The following is a 20,891-nucleotide window of genomic DNA, read 5'->3' as shown; positions in this document are numbered from 1 at the left end:
GTTACCTGTAAGTTAGTGTTGTCTTATTTTAAGTGAACATAGATTTTTTACACTAGAAACTTCACCAAAATTACTTAGTAAGATTTTTTTTTTGCAGTGCACATCATACCAGTGTTATTATGACTATTGATTTTAACCTTGTTACAGGAGTAGCAAACAAGCAAAGGCGTTCTAATTAATTCACATTTTTGAAACGCAGAGTGGTATCTTTAAGTGTGGCGTTTTAATTTAACTATTTGAAAGTAACATCTACAGACAAACACTGAAATCACAGTAAACAAGTTAGCAAGTTTAATACTTTTTTGGTTTTAAAACGTGAAATAGAACGTGTACACTGTGGAAAAATGTGCAATCTGTCACTACGAAATAAAATCAAAAGATGCTCTTGTGGGCCCCAAGCAGCCACTTAACTCACATATGCCTTGGGCCGGCTCTGTAAACACCGTTGGTCATCTCCATGTGTTTAGGCTGGTCGGTGTTTGGCAGATCAGACAGCTGATTGGACGGATTTACTCACCAGTGCCTGGCAGTTTTCCGTCTCGCCCACCTCGTACAGAACCACGTCCTTTATAAAAACGGTGACGGCTTTGAGGATGAGAGATACAAACAGATGCATGTGGATGTAGTTTCTTGTGCAGTGAAGCTTCCTGCAGAAGAAAGAAAGAGGACAAAAGGATCACTTCCAAAAGGAGGATCTATATTTAGATGAGCTGCATTGGTTTACCCAAGCAAAGCAGAAGTAGATTAGTGTTTGTTACTGTTGACTGTCGTAAATCAAAGTTCTGTTGCCGCTTCTGAATGCCAACACATAAACCCTGAAGTAGTCAAGAACTAAATACAGTATCTGCTAAACACATAAAAGATTTAGTTTTCCCAGAAAAAATGCATATTTATCAGCCAGAAACAGATGTGCAAACATCCAAGTTGACAACCAGCAGAGTCGAACAATTTCAGGGATTTGATGACATGCCACTAATGCGAATTCTTCACTCCGAGTGTTTTCAAACAGCGGTTAGGCCGATGACTTTGGTGTAATTGTGTGAAACCGCCAGGCGGATCATCTGAGCAGATCAGATGAGACGCGGCGCAGCATCAGCCAGCTGCCCGAGCGCTGCATGTAAAGCTGAACGTAAACAGCAAAGCCTCATGACATCCTGTGTTTCTGCTGCGCGGCGCGGGCCAATGGCATTTCGTGACCCGCCGGAGTAAACACAGGCCTTGTTGTTTAGCCCGTCATGTGCAAACAGCACAAATGTGAGAAGAAAAGGCTGCTTGCTAAACAAAAAGAAAAGCCAAACACACTCTGGCTAAACTTATCAGTGTCGCATTATTGTTTAAGAGGAAGTCGAGACAGAGGGTCAAAACTGGAGGATGTTGTAAACATCGTCCGCCCCGCTAAGTGGTTAGACTATAGGCTGTAGCTTGAGTTTATAGTCACTTACGACTAATAGCGTTGCAGTGTTCATGCAAGAAATGTCAAAGTTTTCAAAATTCTCTTAACACTAGCATTACCAGTGTTAAGCTTCTGGAAAATAAAGGAAAGGAGCATGGTGTAATTGGTCTATCTCTGTGGTTTTCAAACAAGTGACACTTGGGCACACTTGACAAATGAATTAACTGTGATGTAAGGATTCAAAACACAGATGGTTAAAAAGATCTTTTTAAAGTTTAATGGGCGTTACTTTATCAGAAATTACCAAAAAAATGTGTAAATAATTTCTTACTACAGTTTTGATAAAGCTTTAAACGCAAGACAAACATATTAGATTGGAAGTTTGAGATAGGTTAGATAGGAACCTTTTAGGCCATTTTTTCTAAATAATAAAATAAAATAATAATAATAATAATAATAATAATGTGGAAATGTAAGAAAGAATATAGTAAAATAAACATACACAACCCAATTATGAAATTGAAAAGTAAAAAGATATGCATAGAGTCTGTCCTAATTCAGGGTCTGCATCCTCCAAAGGTCGCCTGGGAAAACGTCACAGTGATGCGACGAAGGCTGTGGAAATTTAACGCTCAAAAAAACCCCAAAACTGATAAATTAGCAGGCTTGCCCTTTTGGAACAATTTTGTTTGATAAAATCTGATGGTAAAAAAATTAAAAGCTTAACGCAGATGTGTCCAATTTTTAAAAAAAATATGCCCGTATACATATGATTTTTTTTTTTTTAAAAGAAAGAAGAAAAACTTAATTTGATGAGTTCCATAATTTAATTAATAAAAAGGATTAAATACATAATAAATAAAAAAACCTCAAGAGTTCAACCTCTGGCTTTACTAGCTTATGTTTAGCTACTTCGCGGTTGCTAGGAGACAGGACACAACAGAAGTAAGGGCTGTAATAAACTTGAAGCCGTTCACATCCGGTTTACGGTGGGTTCTTTGAAGGAAGCAGTCCCTGAGCCCAGACAGACCCGAGATGGACTTAAAATGAAAACTATGAGCTAACATAAAGTCACCTTTCCCATATAATATGAATAAATAAAGGCCTAAATAAAGTCAAGAACTGTCAAACCTTAGACAGCCATGGATCTCCAGTGTTCGTAGGGATGATAGTTTGTTGGAAAACTGTGCTCTAAACGATGAAATAAATATATGTTTGGTTTGAGAATAATCCTTACCGAAAGAAACAGAGTACGGTGATGGCAACCATCAGAGAAATAAGGGAAACGCTGTGACCGATTGTGTAGCCAACTTTGATGGTGATGTAAAAATCTCCCTGCAACAACATTATCAGTCATACCAGACTCAAAAAAAAAAGTCATTTTGAGATAAGAAAAATAAAACAGAAAACACATGAATTCACATCAGCATCGAGTCGCCAAACTGACCGAATTCTCCTCCGCCGTGTGGTTGGGATTGTAGCCGCAGTCCATTATGTAGGCGTCCATGCTGCTGGGGGGCCAGCCCTGCACAGTGCAGGTCTTTGACAGATTACCTGAGGAGCAGACACAGGAGAATTACCGCCGTTTCACTGTGGCGCGATGACGTCTCTCGCACGTGTCATGTAAAAGTAGAGCAATGAGTAGGGCTGCTGAAAGGGGAATCAACAGCTCTTACATTTACTCACTCTTAATTACGTTTCTGTGAGATATGCTCGTCTCTGTGGGATACTCCCAAACACCGAAAGGACAAAAAAAGGGGGGATGGCTTTCCAACTGGCTCTGAGATACAGACGCAGTTCCCATGTGTATTTGCCTCCATCAGTATCTTAATTACTCTCACGCTGCGACCACACACACACACATAAACAAAGAGGTCAAGCAGAGATGTTTTTCTTTGAGGGGGGGAGAGGAGAAAGAGCTGAAGACAAATAGCTAAGGAGTAGAAAGTTGCCCTTCAGTGAACGGATTAAGCCAGTTAAGATTAGCGGTCGATGGAGGAAAGAAGATGACGAGGGGGAAAAGAAGAAGAAAAAGGAGCTTTGGAGAGGAGAGAGGAGATGAGAGGAGTACTGAAGAGTTGAACGGACTGGGAAGATGTTAAGGACAGTAAAGGAGGACGCAGGGAAGGAGATTTAAGCAAAAAATAAAACTTGGCACACCGGATGAGAGAAGAAAGGGAATATAAAAATAAAAGAAGCTAAAATGTAGAAAAAAAAAATAGTTAAGCGGAAACTCAAACTAATGTAGAAAATAATATTCTTTAGGTTACATTAAAAGAAAAGTGAATTTCTGTATATCTGTTATTGTTTTTCATTCTGCAGTTAATCTTTTAACCTTCTGTCTTCATTCGTTGTGCGAATGGATTTTTCACAAGCACTTTCTCGTTCTTTTCTCTTTTGCTGCTGAGCTTCATAGAGATGATAAATTAATTTTCCACCTGGCACCTGTCCACACTGTCAAAAGCACAAATAACTGCATTAAAGACTCAGGAAACCAAAAGGACCAACAATCTGGGCTGATATTAACCCCCATAAAAAAAAAATACACCTAACTGATAATGCCAAGTAAAGTATGGCTGACATTTCTGTGACTAAAACACCTTCTTCAATGGTTTTATGTGGTACTTGCATTTTCTAAGAAGCTGAGTTTTATGTTTTGGGTAAGAGCAACAAAATTAAACAGATTTAAACACCTGAAAAGTTTGTGTAATCAGTCTATGTATGAGTTTATGTCTTGTTGTTGTTTTGTCTGTTTTTGTTTATTGTATGTGTGTATTTTTTTTTTTTAAAAAACATTACCTAAATTAATTATTTTCTAAATTAAATTCGCATGTATACAGATGTACCTGCACCAAGTTAACACAAATCTCTAAACCTATTGAGTATTTCAATAAGAACCATTCCTATAAATATTCTTGTCGGCCATTTTGGAGTAGAAGATCATTTTTTTTAGTATCGCAGGATTGACATACTCTTGAACATGTTAGTCCTCCAGAGGCTGAGTACACACTGATGGGCAACTTTCATTTTAAAGTTCAGTTTCAGACAAGCCTTTACGGATCTCTCCAGGACGAAGTTTGCATCAGGTTACCAGAATTAGTGAACAACATGGTGTGTGTTCTCCTTATTGGCTTTGTTAATCATTGATGGGGCTATAACTCATCAAGTCTTGCTCTGCTTCTCATCAGTTCATCACCCAGTGGTGAGCTCCAGCTGCTGCAAAATCTACTATTCACCATTTTCAGCAGCAAATAGTCTGAAGGTTTTTGTTTTTTCTAACTCAGAAAATGTGACTTGAAGTAAAAATGAAAAATGTCACCGTTTTTGGTATCCAGTAAAAAATAAATTAGTTTAAAAAAAAGGATACATAGACTTTTACGAAAGTGATTTACATGCAAGACACCGTAACATTAGCCTAGCCTGGCTGAAGTTGTGAGAAATGATGACGATTTTCTGCGCTGTAGTTTGCCTGTAGTTTTAGCAATGGCAGAGGAGGAAATGAACGAAGCAGTTCAGACCGTGCTGGCCGGTGAGGTTCATAGTATCGCATGTCATACGTCACAGCTAAATGTTAGCTACTGGGTAAAATTTAAAACGTCAACAGAGTCCACACCTCCAGGAATATCAATAGCGGAGTGTACACACCTTCTGGACGAAGCAAATAACACAGAACAGGGATTGGGTTTTTACCAGCCAGGCTAACAACTAGCTAACCATTAAGTAAAGTTTGCTTCTGGAAAGCGAAACTCTTGACAGTTGGAAAACCAGTGGGATTTTCCAACTGGGGATGTTGAGCAAATCCCCAGTGGGATTTGCTCAAGATCTACTGATACAAGTTAGCAGCTATTAGCATTAAAACCAGCAAACTACAGAGGCTTTTTATTTGGCTTTTGGTAAGCAGAAAAAAAAGTTCAGTGAAAACAAATTGGCATACTGACATTTATACATAACTCCTGACTAAGTTTTAAATGTTATGTGCCATATTTAAATTAACAATATGTACCTGCTTAACAGTAAAACATAATTAATTTGTGCCAGAATTTATGCAAATCGGTCTTTTTGCTCTAAGTCGAATAGTTTTCAATAGAAATTTGCGATACTCGGCACGTTACATGACAATGCTAAGACATGTGTAGATCTAAAATTTCAAGCTGAATGGAGCAATAGTAAGCAAATGGCAGCCTTTTTGGTAATATCTAGTCTGTGTGAGTGAGCCATGTTTATATGCAAATCATTGTTAAAGTACCAAATGTGGCAAAGTGAGGACGGAAAATAAAAACATTTATTAGATTAGGAACATTTAATGTGAAAACAACAATAATACAGAGCAAACATAGTCAAAAAGGTTTCTTGGTACAATCAGTGTTTTATGTAATTGCCATTTTTGTGGATCAGAGAAAAAAGTCTTTGGTCCATCAAAGCTGTCAAACTTCCGATGTCATCTGATGAGATGAGTTGGCAGCAGTCAGAACGGCATTCCAGAGGTCATCCTTGGAAGAGTATTGCCTCTCACCGGAGTAAAGCTTCCTTTTCAGGATGCTCCACAGATTTTCGATGGGATTCAAATCTGGTGAACAGGCTGGCCATTCCATAATTTTCCCATGCTTCGCAAAAATATTTGTTGGTAAGCCTCGCAGCATGGGATGGGGCATTACCATGCATGAATACCATATTTTTCCGGAATTACAATTTCTTCTTCTTGTGCCAAGGTTCCAGGTGCTCCTTGAGGAAGTCAATGTAGAGTTTGGCAGTCATTTTCACCCCATCTGCAACTCTGAATGGTCCTACCAGCTTGTTTCCAATGATTGCCGCCCAAAACATCACACCACCACCTCCTCCTTGCTGACGCCTGATTCGATGGGGACGTGGACCCTCCTTGCAATACCATCCTCTCCTCCATCCATCCATCGGGTCCATCAAGGGTCGCTCTACACTCGTCGGTGAACAAAACTGTTTGAAAATTGATTTTCATGTGATTTCTTGCCCACTCCATCCTCTTCTTCTTGTGAACATCCTTTAATGGTGGGCGAACTTCTGGTTTTCCACCTTCCTCAGGATACGACATCGAGTTGATTTGGGTACATCTGGAACGTCTGCGTTTTCAAAAACCTCTTTGCTAGTTCCAAGAGGGTTATGGCGGATTTCTCTCTTGATTCTACTCATTGCTCGATGCAAAACAGGTGCTATCTTACGAATCTTCCCTTTGTCAGAACGTCCGTTGAAAAGTTAGGGGTTATTCGCAAATCGTTTGATGGTACGATGATCACGGCCCAATTCTTTGCTTATTTCCAAGGTAGATATGTTATTATGAGGCCTTTGAATAATTTTAGATTTCTCAGCTTGACTCAAGGCACCTCCACGTCCCATCTTGCATATAAAGTTGGCACGTTGCACCAGACGAAATATCATCACAATGGCTGCCGTTTGTTTACCATTATGCAGAACAGCTTAAAATGTTAGATCTGCGCATGTGTCAGTATTGCCATATAACGTGCCAAGTTTCGCAAATTTTAATTGAAAACTATTCCAGTTAGAGCAAAAATACCGATTTGCATATAATTCTGGCACGCAGTAAACCTAAACTTTCTGATTAAACAGAAAGTTTAATATTTTACACTAAAACCTGCTGCATATCAACTAATCACTGAACTGTGTGGAACATCCCAGTTATATATACATACATATATTTAAAAAAAAAGTAAAAATCAGACCTAAGTAGGTCCAAATGACATGTGATTTGACTTCCCTTTGTTGTAAAACCGATTGAATTGAAATATGACAGTTCTTCCTGGTAGCTCTCTATTTAGGCCATTAATCATTAAACAGACGTGTGTCCTGCAACATCAACACACACCTCACTTTGTGTTCTAGCATCCACAATCCTGCAGTAAAACAAATCATTGTTTGTTCCTCAATGCGTCGTTGCAACATTTCCTTACCTCATTCTGTGACGGTAAGAAAAAGTGTCACGCGCCGGCGACAGACTAATCCGATTGCTTCAGGTTTGACATTCCTGACATTTCTCAACCGTATCACTTTACTCTGCCTCTATCAAATTAAAGCGCAGTTGGTGAAATGTCAAACAGTTCCAGAGTGTAAGAATGTTTTCGGCATTAAAACTTTGGTCAAATACCTAAGCGGCATAATGCAGAGAAGAACGAGGCTTAGCTTCTTCAAACAATACGACAAGACACAAAGGAGGAGATAAGCCCCCGCTGTTTCAGCCAGTGCCACCGCTGGATTTGGCCTGTTTGAGGGATTGCCAGAAGAATGCTTTCATCGTTCCCCAAAAAAGCAAGACGCCGAGCATTTTCAAAGCCACGCGTGACAGTCGAGCCAAAATTAGTTCCTCGTAAAATAACAGTTGCATTTTTAGCCTCGTTAAATCAAAAATCTTTGTCAGTATAATCTATTGAACTCCGTTATCATCTCTAATTAGCTCTGGGAGGATGAAGATGGATGTTAGAGGAATTACATCAGCATCAGCAGTTTTATGGCACGCAGGTTGACGTCCGGGCATTCTGTCACCGAGAGCCCGGAGAGAAGGTGAGACTCCCGAGATGAATGGCTGCGTGTTTGCGCTCAGCCTACTAGGTAAAGAGTTCATGAGAATGGCAAGCTGTCGTAGTTCAATTTATGGGTTGGCCCCTCGACGTCCGTGGCGCCACGTTTCGTAATGCTTGTTTTTACTGCGTGAGCCTTATAAAAAGAACAGCTCGGGATGTGTCAATAGCTCCGGCCTTTCACAACTGTTCCCGACGGCACAGAGCTGAGCGGCCCTCTTTCCACATTTTCTAGAATACACACACAAACAAAGGAAAACACGCAAGCAGGTAACCTTTATGTTTCTGCAAACTCTCAAGGTGAATGAGAACAAATGGACAAGAGGTTCCACAGGTTCAGGATGTATAAAAGCCCAGACATTCCCTACTTATATGGCTTGCACCAATAAGTTGATTTACACATATCATGTGCAACAAGTAGTTTCTCTTTCTGTTGTGAGGTCTGATCTTCATCATGTCCTGAACCATCTGGGCCTAATTGATCCTATGAATCTTTCCTTCCATCTTTTCCCTGGAGTGCCGTCTTGGCCTAGGTCACACCAGCTCCCATCTGGGTCAAAGCAGAGCTTCCCACAGAAGCCTTCTTCTCTCAGCTGAACTCTTTGTACGCCCGTCGTAAATCTTAGGTCGGGACCGTTTTCATTCTCCAAAAAGTGACATGCAAGCAGGAGATAGATTGTTCCTGCTGGCTCTAGATTAAACATCTCGATCAGAGTTTCACTCACTTAGAGCGGACATTTCCAAATGCTCCTAAACGAAATCCAGTGCAACCATTTTCATTACCCTTTTGACTTCCTTTGTAATAACAAAAGCTTTGGAGCCATAATCACACGAAAAGGTGGATCTACAAAGCACTGAGTAAGTATTACAAGTGGACATTGCCCTTTGTAAGAAATATTGAAAACCATGTATTATTTTTAGTATTGGGACTAAAATTGATCAAGTTAACTGCAAGGTCTGTAATTAATGAATTAATTGAATAAAACTAATTCTGTTTTAATTGAAAACATATTGGCAAAATAAGCAACATTTTCAATTTTAAAAGCCTTTTTGCTGCTAAATTATTGATTAAATAGACATTTGAGTTCAACAAAAAAGACATTTATTGTTTTTAATCTGCCATTTAGGTTATGCAATCATCAGCTTGGTGCAGTGCTGAACCCCTGATCGTTCATGGAACTTCCTTGAAAATGTATTATTTGGGGCGTGGTGGCGTAGGGGATAGCGCGACCCACGCTTGGAGGCCTTGAGTCCTCGACGCGACTGTTGCGGGTTCGATTCCCGGACCCGCCGATATTTGCCGCATGTTTTCCCCTTTCCTGTCAGCCTAGTTTCATATAAGGGACATTAGAGCCCACAAAAAGACCCCCTGGAGGGGAGAAAAGAAAAGGTTTTTTTGTTGTTTTTAGAAATGTGGACTGTGGAGAGAGTTGGGGACGTCAGTGCTGCTGCTACGTGTTTAGCATTGAGAAGCTATTTTAGGCTTGAATAGCTTTGCTGATAGGCTAACTGTCGTTTTGGCAACAACTTGCACACAACAATAATCTTTTCCAGCGTCCCATCAGACCGTTTTTTGAATCAAATATTAACCCCCAGTTGGCCAAGAGAAGCGACTTTTATGTCCACCGCTGTTGTTTACGGAAGCAGTCTATTTAATCAATTAATCTAAATTAACTGTAAAACAGCTGAAACACTGACTTCCTTTAAATCTCGACTAAAAACCCACCTGTTTAGAGTTGTATTTGAAACGTAATCAATTACAAATTTCATGATGGCACGTGACTTAATGTAATGGTTTGATTGTTGATTCTATGTTGCATGACTTTGTGTTTTTGTGTTTGTAATGATGTAAAGCACTTTGAAATGCCTCGCTGCTAAAATGTGCTATACAAATAAAATTTGATTCATTGGTTGATTGATTAACACACTAAAGTTTTCCCTAATTATTTTTCCTTCAAATTCACATTTATGAGTTATTTTGTATTGGTAACAGACCTTTACTTGTACAGCGCTATATCAAGTGAAGTGTTTTACCCAAAGACACAACGACTGAGATGCACACCGCTGGTCTCTCACATAAAATACCACAAAAGTACATTTACGTCTTTATTTATAATGTAAAAAAAAAAGTGGAAATAGTTAAAAGAGTATTGCTACTTTGTAAGAAACTTTATGTATAAATGTGCATCTATTCTTGTAAGTAAACTTGTAATGTGCATGCACATCGTTCTGTCCTAAAAATTGTAGAGAATGATAAATAGGAAAGAGAAGAGGAGCAAGACGGTAAAGGAGGTTGTGGATCGGAGCAGTAGGGCCTCAGAGCAGTGTGGGGAATTCAGCCTGGTAAATTAGTTACAAAAACAGAGATCGACTCTATAGATCCACTTCTAGTGCAGCAGGAAGCAGCTGTAGCTGTTGTGGTTGATGGCCGCACAGGTATTCACTGCCTTCCTTCAGTAAAGTTGAACCTTGACCCCGGCTCGGCGTTACAAAAGTCAGGATATCTCTCTGTTAAACGAGTGGGTGGTCTTCAGGGACACAACCTGCCTGTCACAATGAGACCTTCGTGTCCTAACTCTTCACTGCAAGGAAGTGAATATATGACAATATATTCGAGCAAATCTTATCTTGTTAATGATGAGCAATTGCTATGAGACCATGTCATGTTAAATCTTTTACTTTATCTCAAATCACAGAACCTTTCCTTCCTATGTGTGTTACTCTTTCGCTTATCCATGGTTAATTTACAATGAAATGTGAAATATCCCAGCATGCAAAGGAAAACAAGAAGTCAATGCATCATATTGTAAACATTAATAAATTCATGCCAGTGTCAAGTCAACTTGTTACTTATTTCTTGAATTCTCTTTTATTGTTCTTACTTTTTGTAATTGCTTGGGTGTGTTTTCTTCTTTTTTTTTTTTTATCTTTGTACTATGTATTCATATTTAAAGATACAAAATTGGTGCACCAACATAAAATTGAGGCTTTTCAGCTTACAGAAGACAAATAAACAACTCTTTCAAATATTACAGCATAATTACACTAAAATGACCCAGTGTGACAATTAGTGACAAGTGGAGAGATGCAGGGAATCATTTTCGGAAGGACGGCCCACACAGTCTTACAAATCAGCCAGCGAATTCCTCGTCCAGGGGGTAGTTCGCACATAATTAGCGTTGCATCCCCGCAAGGCTTTCACACATCAAAGAAAGACACATAAACAGCATGCCTTCTTTGATGGTGCTGCAAGAAGATCTTGTTTTGTTTCATGTCACTCGGATGTTGGGATGACGGTGTTTGACCGTGGAGCAGAACTACGTCATACGTCTGAACCAGCGGGATGCTCTGAGCATTTCCGCTTTGCTTTCTCGCATATTAAGCACGACGATGCTGGCAACAGCCGGTGAGGTGCGAATATTTGCAACTAAAAATGGAGAGGGAGTGAGATGAGTGACATTCAAGTTTCGTCTGTTATCTCCCGTCTGGAAAAGAAATTCAGACTTGAAACACTAAAACACTGGTTTTGTTTTATTGAACAGCAGGCAAGAACCAATAGGTTTGTGACAACAGCACAAGATCTGACATGTGACTGACTGAGTTGAGATGTGTTTATGCTGGGGAGGGTGATTACAGGTGAGTCCAATAACTGCGAAAATATGAGGAATATTGTATGACAGATACAGAACTAAGAAAACACGACATAGTGCACCGGAAAATATGTAAAGTACGCTTGATAAAGACACTTCCTGTTGCAGCAGATTATGATTGTTGCCATTGATAACGGGTGTAAAAGAGGAGAATATAGAGGGTGGAGCAATCAGCTGAATCTGTAAGCTTGTCGTCTTTAAAACCAGAGTTGTGCAACGTGTCCAAATAGATGCATTTATGAGTTGTACATTAAGCTTGTTTTTTGAAAAATTTTGAACTTATTGACTGTGACTTTTACATGACAAATTTCAGCTGCGTTTATCTCGGCACCATGAGACGATTCACAGCTAATTTTAGCTTCTTAATGCAGAAAAAAAACAGTGACATCTCCACATGAAGATACAAACTTAAGGACAGGACTGTGTGTGTATACATGTTCGTAGATGCAGGTCAGACAAGCTGCGTTTCCACTGGCCATAAAATAGCGCAAAATGCAATTATGAAAATAAATTTGCTCAACGGAAATGCGGCAATTTTGAGAAAACTTGTGTTTTTCGCTAAACCGTTTCTGAGCTGGGATGAGGCAGATTTTGGACTGTATCCAAATGGGATCAACAACCGGATGTTACTGCTGGCGAAGATGGCACCGCATTGGTTTTTAATGACGTATTGCATGAACAAGCTTATTTATGTGTGATTTTAATTCAGTTTCTTATTTAATGGAAACACCGCAATTGGGAAATTGAGTTTCTTCGACATTGTTTAATATTTTTGGGGCACGTTTGTAATGGAAACACTGGTTGTTGATATTCTATGCCTCTCCAATTTCTTTAAGCTTAACTCTGTACACTGAAAGCCATTTAAATTGATAACTTATGCTAAGGTTTTCTTTCTGCGCCCTTGTTGTTGTGTTAATGTGTGTGAACCTGCTGCAGGCAGGGAATGTGATCTTGTCTGCAGGTGTAACAGAAACGAACAAAGGAATGCAGCCTCACCCTGGTGCACTGTCACATTTAACTTTTTTCTTTGACTGTCACACAGGTAAGTATGGCAGGAATAAGAGTTCAAATGGTGTTTTTATGTGATGATTCTATCTACTGACAGGTTTAAACAAAAACCAGGATCTTTCTAAAAGACAAATGCCATTCTTGCCCTTCTAAAAATCCCTTTGGACTCCATAAGTTTAGATTTATTTTGCTTTCTGACATTAGGAGCAAAGAAACATGTAGGTATGTGAACAGCTACATTGGGAATTTATCTATATTAAAGTACAGTTTGTGTGAGAAAAGAGAGCAGGAGAGATTTAAAATGACATAAATAAACTGGCAATGCCAAGGCCACCTATGCTATCATAACAAGTACGCTAACTATCTGATTAAATATCTAACAATGTGAAGCTTTATTTGAACATGAACTGGTTCATTTTAGACTTTAATTCAGAATGCATTGCTGCTGAACTATAAACTTGAATTATGTTATGACTGAATTAGTTCTAGATAAGCGTGAATTTTCCCAGAACAGATTTGAGCGCTGACAGAGGAAGCGTTGTTTGTTTGTTTATCTTGTTCTGCAGAATTACCCAAGACGAACAGCAGTAGATTACCACAGATTATAACATCTTTTATGATACACTGTGCATCAGCGCAACAGCGATTACACCGATAACGCTTGGACTGATAAAGTTCAATATTTGAAATGGGTCAAACCAAGCAAACCTATGTAATCTACCGCAAAAGGGAAACTGTCAGGCTCTTTGAAATATTTAAAGGCCCTGACTCACAATAATAAATCAAGGCGAATTTCACCGCCGTGAGAAACAGCAAGACTGAGTCATCGGGCAACCATGTCGTTCATGCACATGAATAATCAGAATACAAATGATTCATAGTGAGAAATGAACCTAAGCCACCATACGAGGCATATTCAAATGTGCAACGCGAACTGCAAACAATGGTCCATCAGCAGTGATGCAGTACAGATAGAGTGAAACACCACAGGCCAAACAATCAGGTTATTAGTTTGGACTAATGTAATCTCCTTCAACAGTTGTTGTCCTCCTAACCTGGATGACAATATAAAAAATGTTTAAGAGTGCATTTAATATCTTATTCCCTCAGTTTTATCATTTTAACCCTTTGAAAAAGACACTGGATTATGTTTTATGACCCCCAAAACTTGTATTTAACTTGTAATATAATCCATGCCCAGGTGTATTATCACAGCCCGAATTAAAATGTGAAAAGTCACAGCTTGCCACTGGTTGGTGATAGGATTTTGTAGCCTAGTTCAATAAACAAAGCACAAATTTCATACACATGTACAAAACCGCACAAGATTATCTCATTTTCTGTCATTTAAAAACAGAAGTGCAGCTTTTATTTACACTGCAGTACCACACCCTGGAAAACACTTCCTCACCTCTAAGCTTCACTTTTCATGTTTTGCTTTGCAAATCTAAATAGAAGGCAAATGAACTTCGTGTGTTTCTTAAAGATGTTTCACCTCTAATCCAAAAGCCTTCTTCAGTTCTGAGCACGGCTGACAGAAACATGCCTGTAACATAAACTACACTAATATGGTAGTATTAGTGTAGTTTATACACTAATAAACTACACTAATACTACAATATTAGTATAAAGTCACTGGCCAAAGTGACTCTTCACTTCGGCTAGAAAAGTCACTAAATAGGGTAATTTACTTCATGTTTTATTTGTTGTTATAAAAGTCATTTCAGTGCAAATCTGCTCAGAAATGTGGGAAAACTGTTTTACAGAAACCATAAGGATATTAGCAGACGCTTCACACCAAACACAATTTAATTCATAAGGCGGAGTCTTACGAGGAAGAGCATTGCTGGTGAAGTAGAAGAGATATTTGGGGCACGGGATGGTGACCACCTCTCCGACGTCGGCAGAGGGCCAGCAGGCGATCTTGTCCCAAGTGATGTTGCAGCCTACCAGGGAAAACAGAAGAATATGAGCCGAAATGACCAAAAGTGATGCATAATCAACAGAGTACAACCAAAGGGCTCAAGATCAGGGCGTTAATGACGAACGCCAGCCCGATTAAGCTGAAGATGGAGTTACCGCGGCAGCTGAAACATGTAACGTTTGCTGCCGTGGCTCGGGTCCGTGACGGCGGACAGCCCGAGGTAACACAGTGTCACCATGACTATTAAAGCAGCTTTCCTTCCTTCGCTGCTGTTTGAATTCAGAAGATGAAGCCGTAACTTTAGGGATCAGGTCGCCACGGCGCCACACCTGCTCCCACAACCTATCGAAACACTACCCTGAGGACACATTCGAGATGGAGTTTATTCACTGCAAATCACGAGTAAGTGAAAACGCTGATGAGAGTTTAATGACTTTTGTGTTGTGTGAAAATGAGCAGTCTCCCAGCGTCTCTCGCCAGTGTTTCAGTCACACTCGGTGAAATCATAAGCAGAGTGTCATGGTGTACTGTGTGCTTTCCCCCCCCATCACTTCGTCACATGTAATTCAAAACCTGTCAAGAATAAAGACAACAATTCACCAAATTGAGGTTCATTGTTGCATATTCGTTGGTTGATTGTTTCTTTTGTAAAAAAGTGATTCGTGTAAATGAAAGTTCTGGCTCGGGTGGATTTGTTTTGCTTTCCCGTCCCAAAGGAGCGCTCGATTTGCTTACAGTGCGAGGTGATTCCAGAAATTTTTAATTAAGCTTCAAGTGACTTTGATTCTTCCACATTTTGTCACAAATACAAACTCTGATGGAAACTTGCAGGAATTTTCTGTGACGGGATAACATCACAGTTTGGGGAGAGTCAGAAAGCAGAAAAACAACAACTAAAAGCAACAAAGTAAAATGTAATTCTACAAATAGAGAGTGAATACTGTTTTTTGTTCCATATCTATGAAATATTTACATTGAGATTAAAGTACTGAAATACACACAGGTTAAAAAAAAAAAAAAAGCCTTCAGAGGACACTTCATTCGCTCTACTGGATTTTATTTAAGGGTATCAAGGTAAATGGCCTGAATGCAAACCCACTAAATAATTCTAATAATAATTTTTATTACGAGTTTGAAAACAGTACATAATTTTTTATCAACAATTCCTTCCACTTCTCAGTTATGTAAAGTGGAACGAAGACATGTGAACGCTGCAAAAAGAAAAACAAAATCTAACCAACTATTTTTGCTCTATATCTTAGTACATTTAAAATAAGACAAAACTAACTTACAAGTAACTTTTCAGCAAGAAACAGGAGAGCGGTTTAGGTCAACAATTCCTTAATATTGAGGAAAAAGTACTATTTCCATTAGCCAATTATTTTACTTATTTTACCCATGTTACAAGTAAAATAATCTTCCAATGCAAGGAGCACTTTTTTCATCAATGTTAAGGAATTAGTGACTTAAAAACTCTCCTATTTCTTGATTAAAAGTTACTTGTACGTCAGTTTTGTCTTATTTCAACCTTGCTAAGATATTTGCACTAGAAACAAAAAATACTTGGTAAGATTTTGAGTTTTTCCAGTGAAAACTTTGGAAAGCTTTGGTGTGCTGCTCTGTGTTGGCCTGTCACGTAGAAATACATTGACAACCATGGTTTTTAAAGTGACAAGCTAACGAGACATGAATACTTGTGCGAGACGTCGGAGAGTCAAAAACAGCATTGACTGAACATGATAACAAGCTGGAGTGAGGTGGACTTGTGTTCAGCCATGCAGGTGAGAACGTAAAGCCAGGTCTGAACGGCTTGCAACCCAGCTCTGTGATGGGCAAAGGATTATGGGACGGAATAATGGCAGCCACCAAAGTGAAGTAAAACTTAAGCAAACTTAGTGAAACGACGTACGGCGCCCACATACCTGTCGTGTTGTTCCCAACCTGATCTTGGCACATGGCTCTCTCCTTGTCTATTTCCAGAATCAGGCCACACATCGGATTCTGCGCCGAACGCACCTGCAGACACAACATTTCACTTTTGTCTTCTCTGCGTTTTCCGGGAAGTGCTGTGCAACACGAGAGCTTTGCATAATTGTCCACACACCTCGAATTTCTTTTCACGTTTCGTGGCTTCATGAAGTAATTTTGTTGTTTTGTATCATCTTTGTTTGTTCTTAGACAAAATTAGCCATCGATAGACGAAAAATAGCCTTTTGTCTAATTCCGTCGTATTTACCAACATGTTAAATAATGTATATTGTCCCCAGAAAATAAATTAATAAATAAATGTATTTTATCAGCATTTTTTTTTAATGACAAACCAACACAAACTGGTGGAACAAGTGTGTTTTTTTTTTTTTTAAATAAAAATTTCTCACAAAACATTTGATGTGTTGGAGACAGCTACAAGTCTTTACAGTCTATTCTTCTTTGCTAACTAGCTAAAACTCTGATAAACTGGACTGAAAGCGTCTGCGAACTTCAATTTTCTAAGCATTCTTCAGATTCGCCATTGGATTTATGTCTGTTCTTTGACTAGGCCGTTCTAATGCGTGAACACGCTTTGATCCAAACAGTTCTTGTGTAGCCCCAGCCGTATGTTTGCGTGGATTTCCATCTACTCTTACCCCTACTCTCAACTCTTTTGCGGGTTTTCTTATTGAAATCTCAGATAAGTAGCTCCATCCACGTTCCTATTCAAGTTGGAAGAAAACCAGCCACACCAGCATTACCCAGCCACCACCATGTTTCACCATGGGGGACGACGTGCTCGGGTTCAGTAGAAGTGTTAGAATTTTGCCTCTCAAAACATTTTTACTTTTTTTTTTTTTTACCCCCTCTATGACCTTGGGACTAATTGTGGCTTTCTTTAAATATTAGGAAAACAAATCTTACTATAGTCCAGTGGTTCCCAAAGATTTTCTGGGGCCTCCTATGGATTACAATAACCCCCCCCAAAAAGAAAAAAAAAAAATCAACTGGGCACACACGTCGTTCAACCAGACAAACCTATACACATATTTTGCTTTCAAACTCCACTGAAGTTTATTTCACACTTCAGTTTGCAACAAAACAAACTACAAACTATCTTTACAGTAAAACACTTTTGGGTTTTTTGGGGGGGTTTTCATCCATAATGCTTCTTGCACCCCCTGCAATGGCACTGCGCCCCCTGTAGGGGGCGCACCCCACACTTTGGGAACCACTGCAACAGTCCAAGTGGTCGCCTGTGAAAAGCGTGGGCTGCTCTCTGGTTAATTTGTTTGTTTCCACCACAGAGAATGTTGGCAAGATTTCAATGGAATCATTACCGTAGATAAGGCAAAGCTTTTTCCTTGGCTTGACAATGAGAAACATTTGCATACACCTGCAGACAGTGTGTGTTTTCCATACAAAGCCGACACCAATTGACCCAGCTGGCGAGCTGACCTGGTTTGCGTGCATTCACAGTGCGATTATTGTTCCTGAAAAGCACAAAGTGATGTAACCTCAAACACTCCTGACACTCTAACCGTGTTTCGAAGTTGTTTCAGACAACAATACATCAAAATGTGGTTTATTTGCTGGTTTGAGTTTCTGAAAATAACATGTCCACTTCAGGTTTTCCATGCCCTGTTTCCACAATTTTGACAATGTGGCACATTAGTGGTTTTCAATCATTTTTAAAAACTTTTTTTCATGTTCAATGACTTTTAAAGGCAGGTGATTGCACTGGGTTTTATTCCAGGGCATCAAAAGGGACTGAAATACAAATTCCTGTTATATTTGTAGGAGAATCCTAAGGCGTAAACACTTTTCAAATATTTTTGATTAGGTGGCATCTCTAGAAAATTAGTTGCACTGCGATTTACTTTGGAGTAGTGGTAAGCGTTTATATAGTTCATCATTTATTGCAATAAATTTTTCTAATAAGAATTTAAATTTATTGTTGTCATGAAAAATTCGAATGATGTCAGAAACAAAAGTGTCTGTCTTGATCGTTAGTTTTACTATTTTCTCCACTGTTTGTTCAGTGTGAGTTCCAATATGAAAACATTATCAAATACAATAACTGTGCGCATGAAATCTAAGCGTAATTTAAAAAGTGGGAATATTTTTTCAAGAGCAGTTTTTGTGATTGTTGTGTCAGTGACCTAAAAAATAAGTTCTAAACAGTTTGTATTGTCACCTTTTATCACGATAGTACAACAAAATCTCGTAATAAAACTTTTAAGTCCACATCGCCCACCCCTACTTTGGGGTACCAGAGTAAAGGGGGCTCCATGCAACGCGCGTCACTCCTCTCGGACTTGCTTTCAATAAGTACTCAAGGTGTGAAAATACTAATCTATTGACTTCTGAAGGAAATTGGTTGCACAAATGTGTTTTATGGCTATCGCAGTACAGGAGGCTGCACACAAAGGCATGCCACACTTTTCAGATTGACTGGCGCACTAGTTTTAGAGTTAATGGGGCTGCATTCAAACGCCACGGGTTATTTACTTGCAGAAAAACTCAAAAACAAGATACTCCACAGAAGTTTTTTTTCATGACGATTTGTTGATTCTGCTTTGCTGGATGAGTCCTGCCTTTCATCAGACTGATGTAGTTCACCACTAACAGGGCCCATATGAGTCCTGCTGCTTCACTTTCTCTTCTGTTATTTCCCACAGTGATGATTTGGCAATGTTGACAGTGAGGGATGAGAGTTCCTGTTAAGTTGTGCAAGTAGTGAGGAGGGAGGATGATCTCACGTTTAGAAATACCCTGATTTAATTTCTGTTTTCCGTTCATCCAAAGAGCTGAGACGCACTTTCTGCTGCTCAAAGAAATCCGACCTCCAGCTGAATTCCGGGCCGATCAGCGGATGATGATGGAAGTGGAAAACCAGGGAGCAGAAGAGAGACGAAGGAAAGGTCGTTGCCATGGTTTCCCCGCTGGATGACTTCTCTAACCTTGGTCATGCAAAGAAACTCAAAATACGCAGACGTCACCGAGTCAGTGGAGGACTGCGGCTTTGGTTGGAGGCAAAAATGAACTGACAAGTGAGAACTTGGAGAGGAAATGGAGGCACACACACACACACACACACACACACACACACACACACACACACACACACACACACACACACACACACACAAAGATATTAACATCGCGTTCCGGTGATAAAACGACGGTAAAATCGCAACATTTCCATCCACAAACACGGATCAGTGTGTGAAATCAGATGATGATCCGCGGAGCAGTTTGGTGCGCGCTACATCCAGCAGCCACTTTGGAGACCATCTGCATATAACACGATTTACAACCAGACGGTCAGTCTGACATCTCCCAATGTAGCAGACCAACCGACGAGAGCGCTTGGAGAAAAAAAAACGAGCGAAAAGTTCAAGTCGTGAGAAAACTCAAGAGAGCTTAAATACACTCACCAGATCCAACAGCGCGCAGGACAAAAACAGGCAAATGCTCCTAAAGAACCGCACCAACATAATCCTCTAAATCAACCAGAAGATTAAATATATATATATATAAAAATATGAAGAATGTTAAATAAGTCTTCAAAAGAAATCTGTGATAATCCGAAGCAGGTTTTGAATGGGTCGCTGTGTTCACTCTGTGCGCTCTGCGCTCCTGGTGGAGAGATCTGCTCCGCGCCACAAGTCTTCCTCCTCCTCCGCCTCCTCTTCTTCTTCCTCCTCCAGTCGAATCAAACCAATGAGAAATCATCGCCGAACAAGGTGCGTAAAAAAAAAAAAAAACAATAAAAAACCCCTTCCAATAACACACAAAATGTCCTCTCTGTCAAACATGTTTGGAGATTTTTGTCACACGGACACATCGGTGTTGTTACATCGTCTCTTCTAATTCAAAAAAGAAACATGTGAATTTGCGGTCTGGGAGAAAAGAGCTCTGTTAGGAACAATCAGATCTTGATTATTAAGGGCTTTTATGTATTAAAAAGAAAGTTCTGGATTTAACAGGGAGCCAATGGGGGAAGCTAAAACATGAAGGAATGAGATTTATCTTGTTTTACTCATCAGAGCTCTCGCTGAAGAGTTTTAGATAAACCGAAGATTTTTTTATTTATTTTTTTGCCCATTTCTTTTTTACTTCCTGGCAGTAAAGAATTACAAAAGTCCATAACCTTCGTGGAGCAACAGGTAATCCGTGAGAACATCCTGGTTCAAACATTCACAGGCAAATTGCATTTCTGGACAAAATAATCTTATGTTTGGATGAAAAACACGGAGCAAAAACTTCTTCATCCATTTGGTTTTGTTTTTTTGTTGTTTTTTTTTTTGTTAACGGACAATACATAAATAAAGAAAATGCTTTAGTGGCTTTACAGGACAAATCCATTGAAAAATCTT

General features: G+C 39.4%; 1 protein-coding gene across 1 annotated transcript in view; it reads right to left on the bottom strand.

The window, feature by feature from the left end:
- Nucleotides 1–20,224, bottom strand: part of LOC114146735 (vasoactive intestinal polypeptide receptor-like) — a 31,210-nt gene extending 10,986 nt beyond the window's left edge. Inside the window, exons 1-6 of the mRNA XM_028021047.1 lie at nucleotides 19,950–20,224; nucleotides 16,461–16,554; nucleotides 14,447–14,560; nucleotides 2,841–2,947; nucleotides 2,631–2,728; nucleotides 518–647 (exon numbers count right to left, since the gene is read on the bottom strand). Coding sequence (XP_027876848.1) covers nucleotides 518–647; nucleotides 2,631–2,728; nucleotides 2,841–2,947; nucleotides 14,447–14,560; nucleotides 16,461–16,554; nucleotides 19,950–20,009 — 603 coding nt within the window. The 5' untranslated portion in view covers nucleotides 20,010–20,224. The remainder of the gene's footprint in view (nucleotides 1–517; nucleotides 648–2,630; nucleotides 2,729–2,840; nucleotides 2,948–14,446; nucleotides 14,561–16,460; nucleotides 16,555–19,949) is intronic.
- Nucleotides 20,225–20,891: the final 667 nt, after the last annotated feature.

Source organism: Xiphophorus couchianus, chromosome 6 (assembly GCF_001444195.1).
Source record: "Xiphophorus couchianus chromosome 6, X_couchianus-1.0, whole genome shotgun sequence".
NCBI lineage: Eukaryota > Metazoa > Chordata > Actinopteri > Cyprinodontiformes > Poeciliidae > Xiphophorus > Xiphophorus couchianus.
This window is presented reverse-complemented; position numbering and strand designations above follow the sequence as displayed.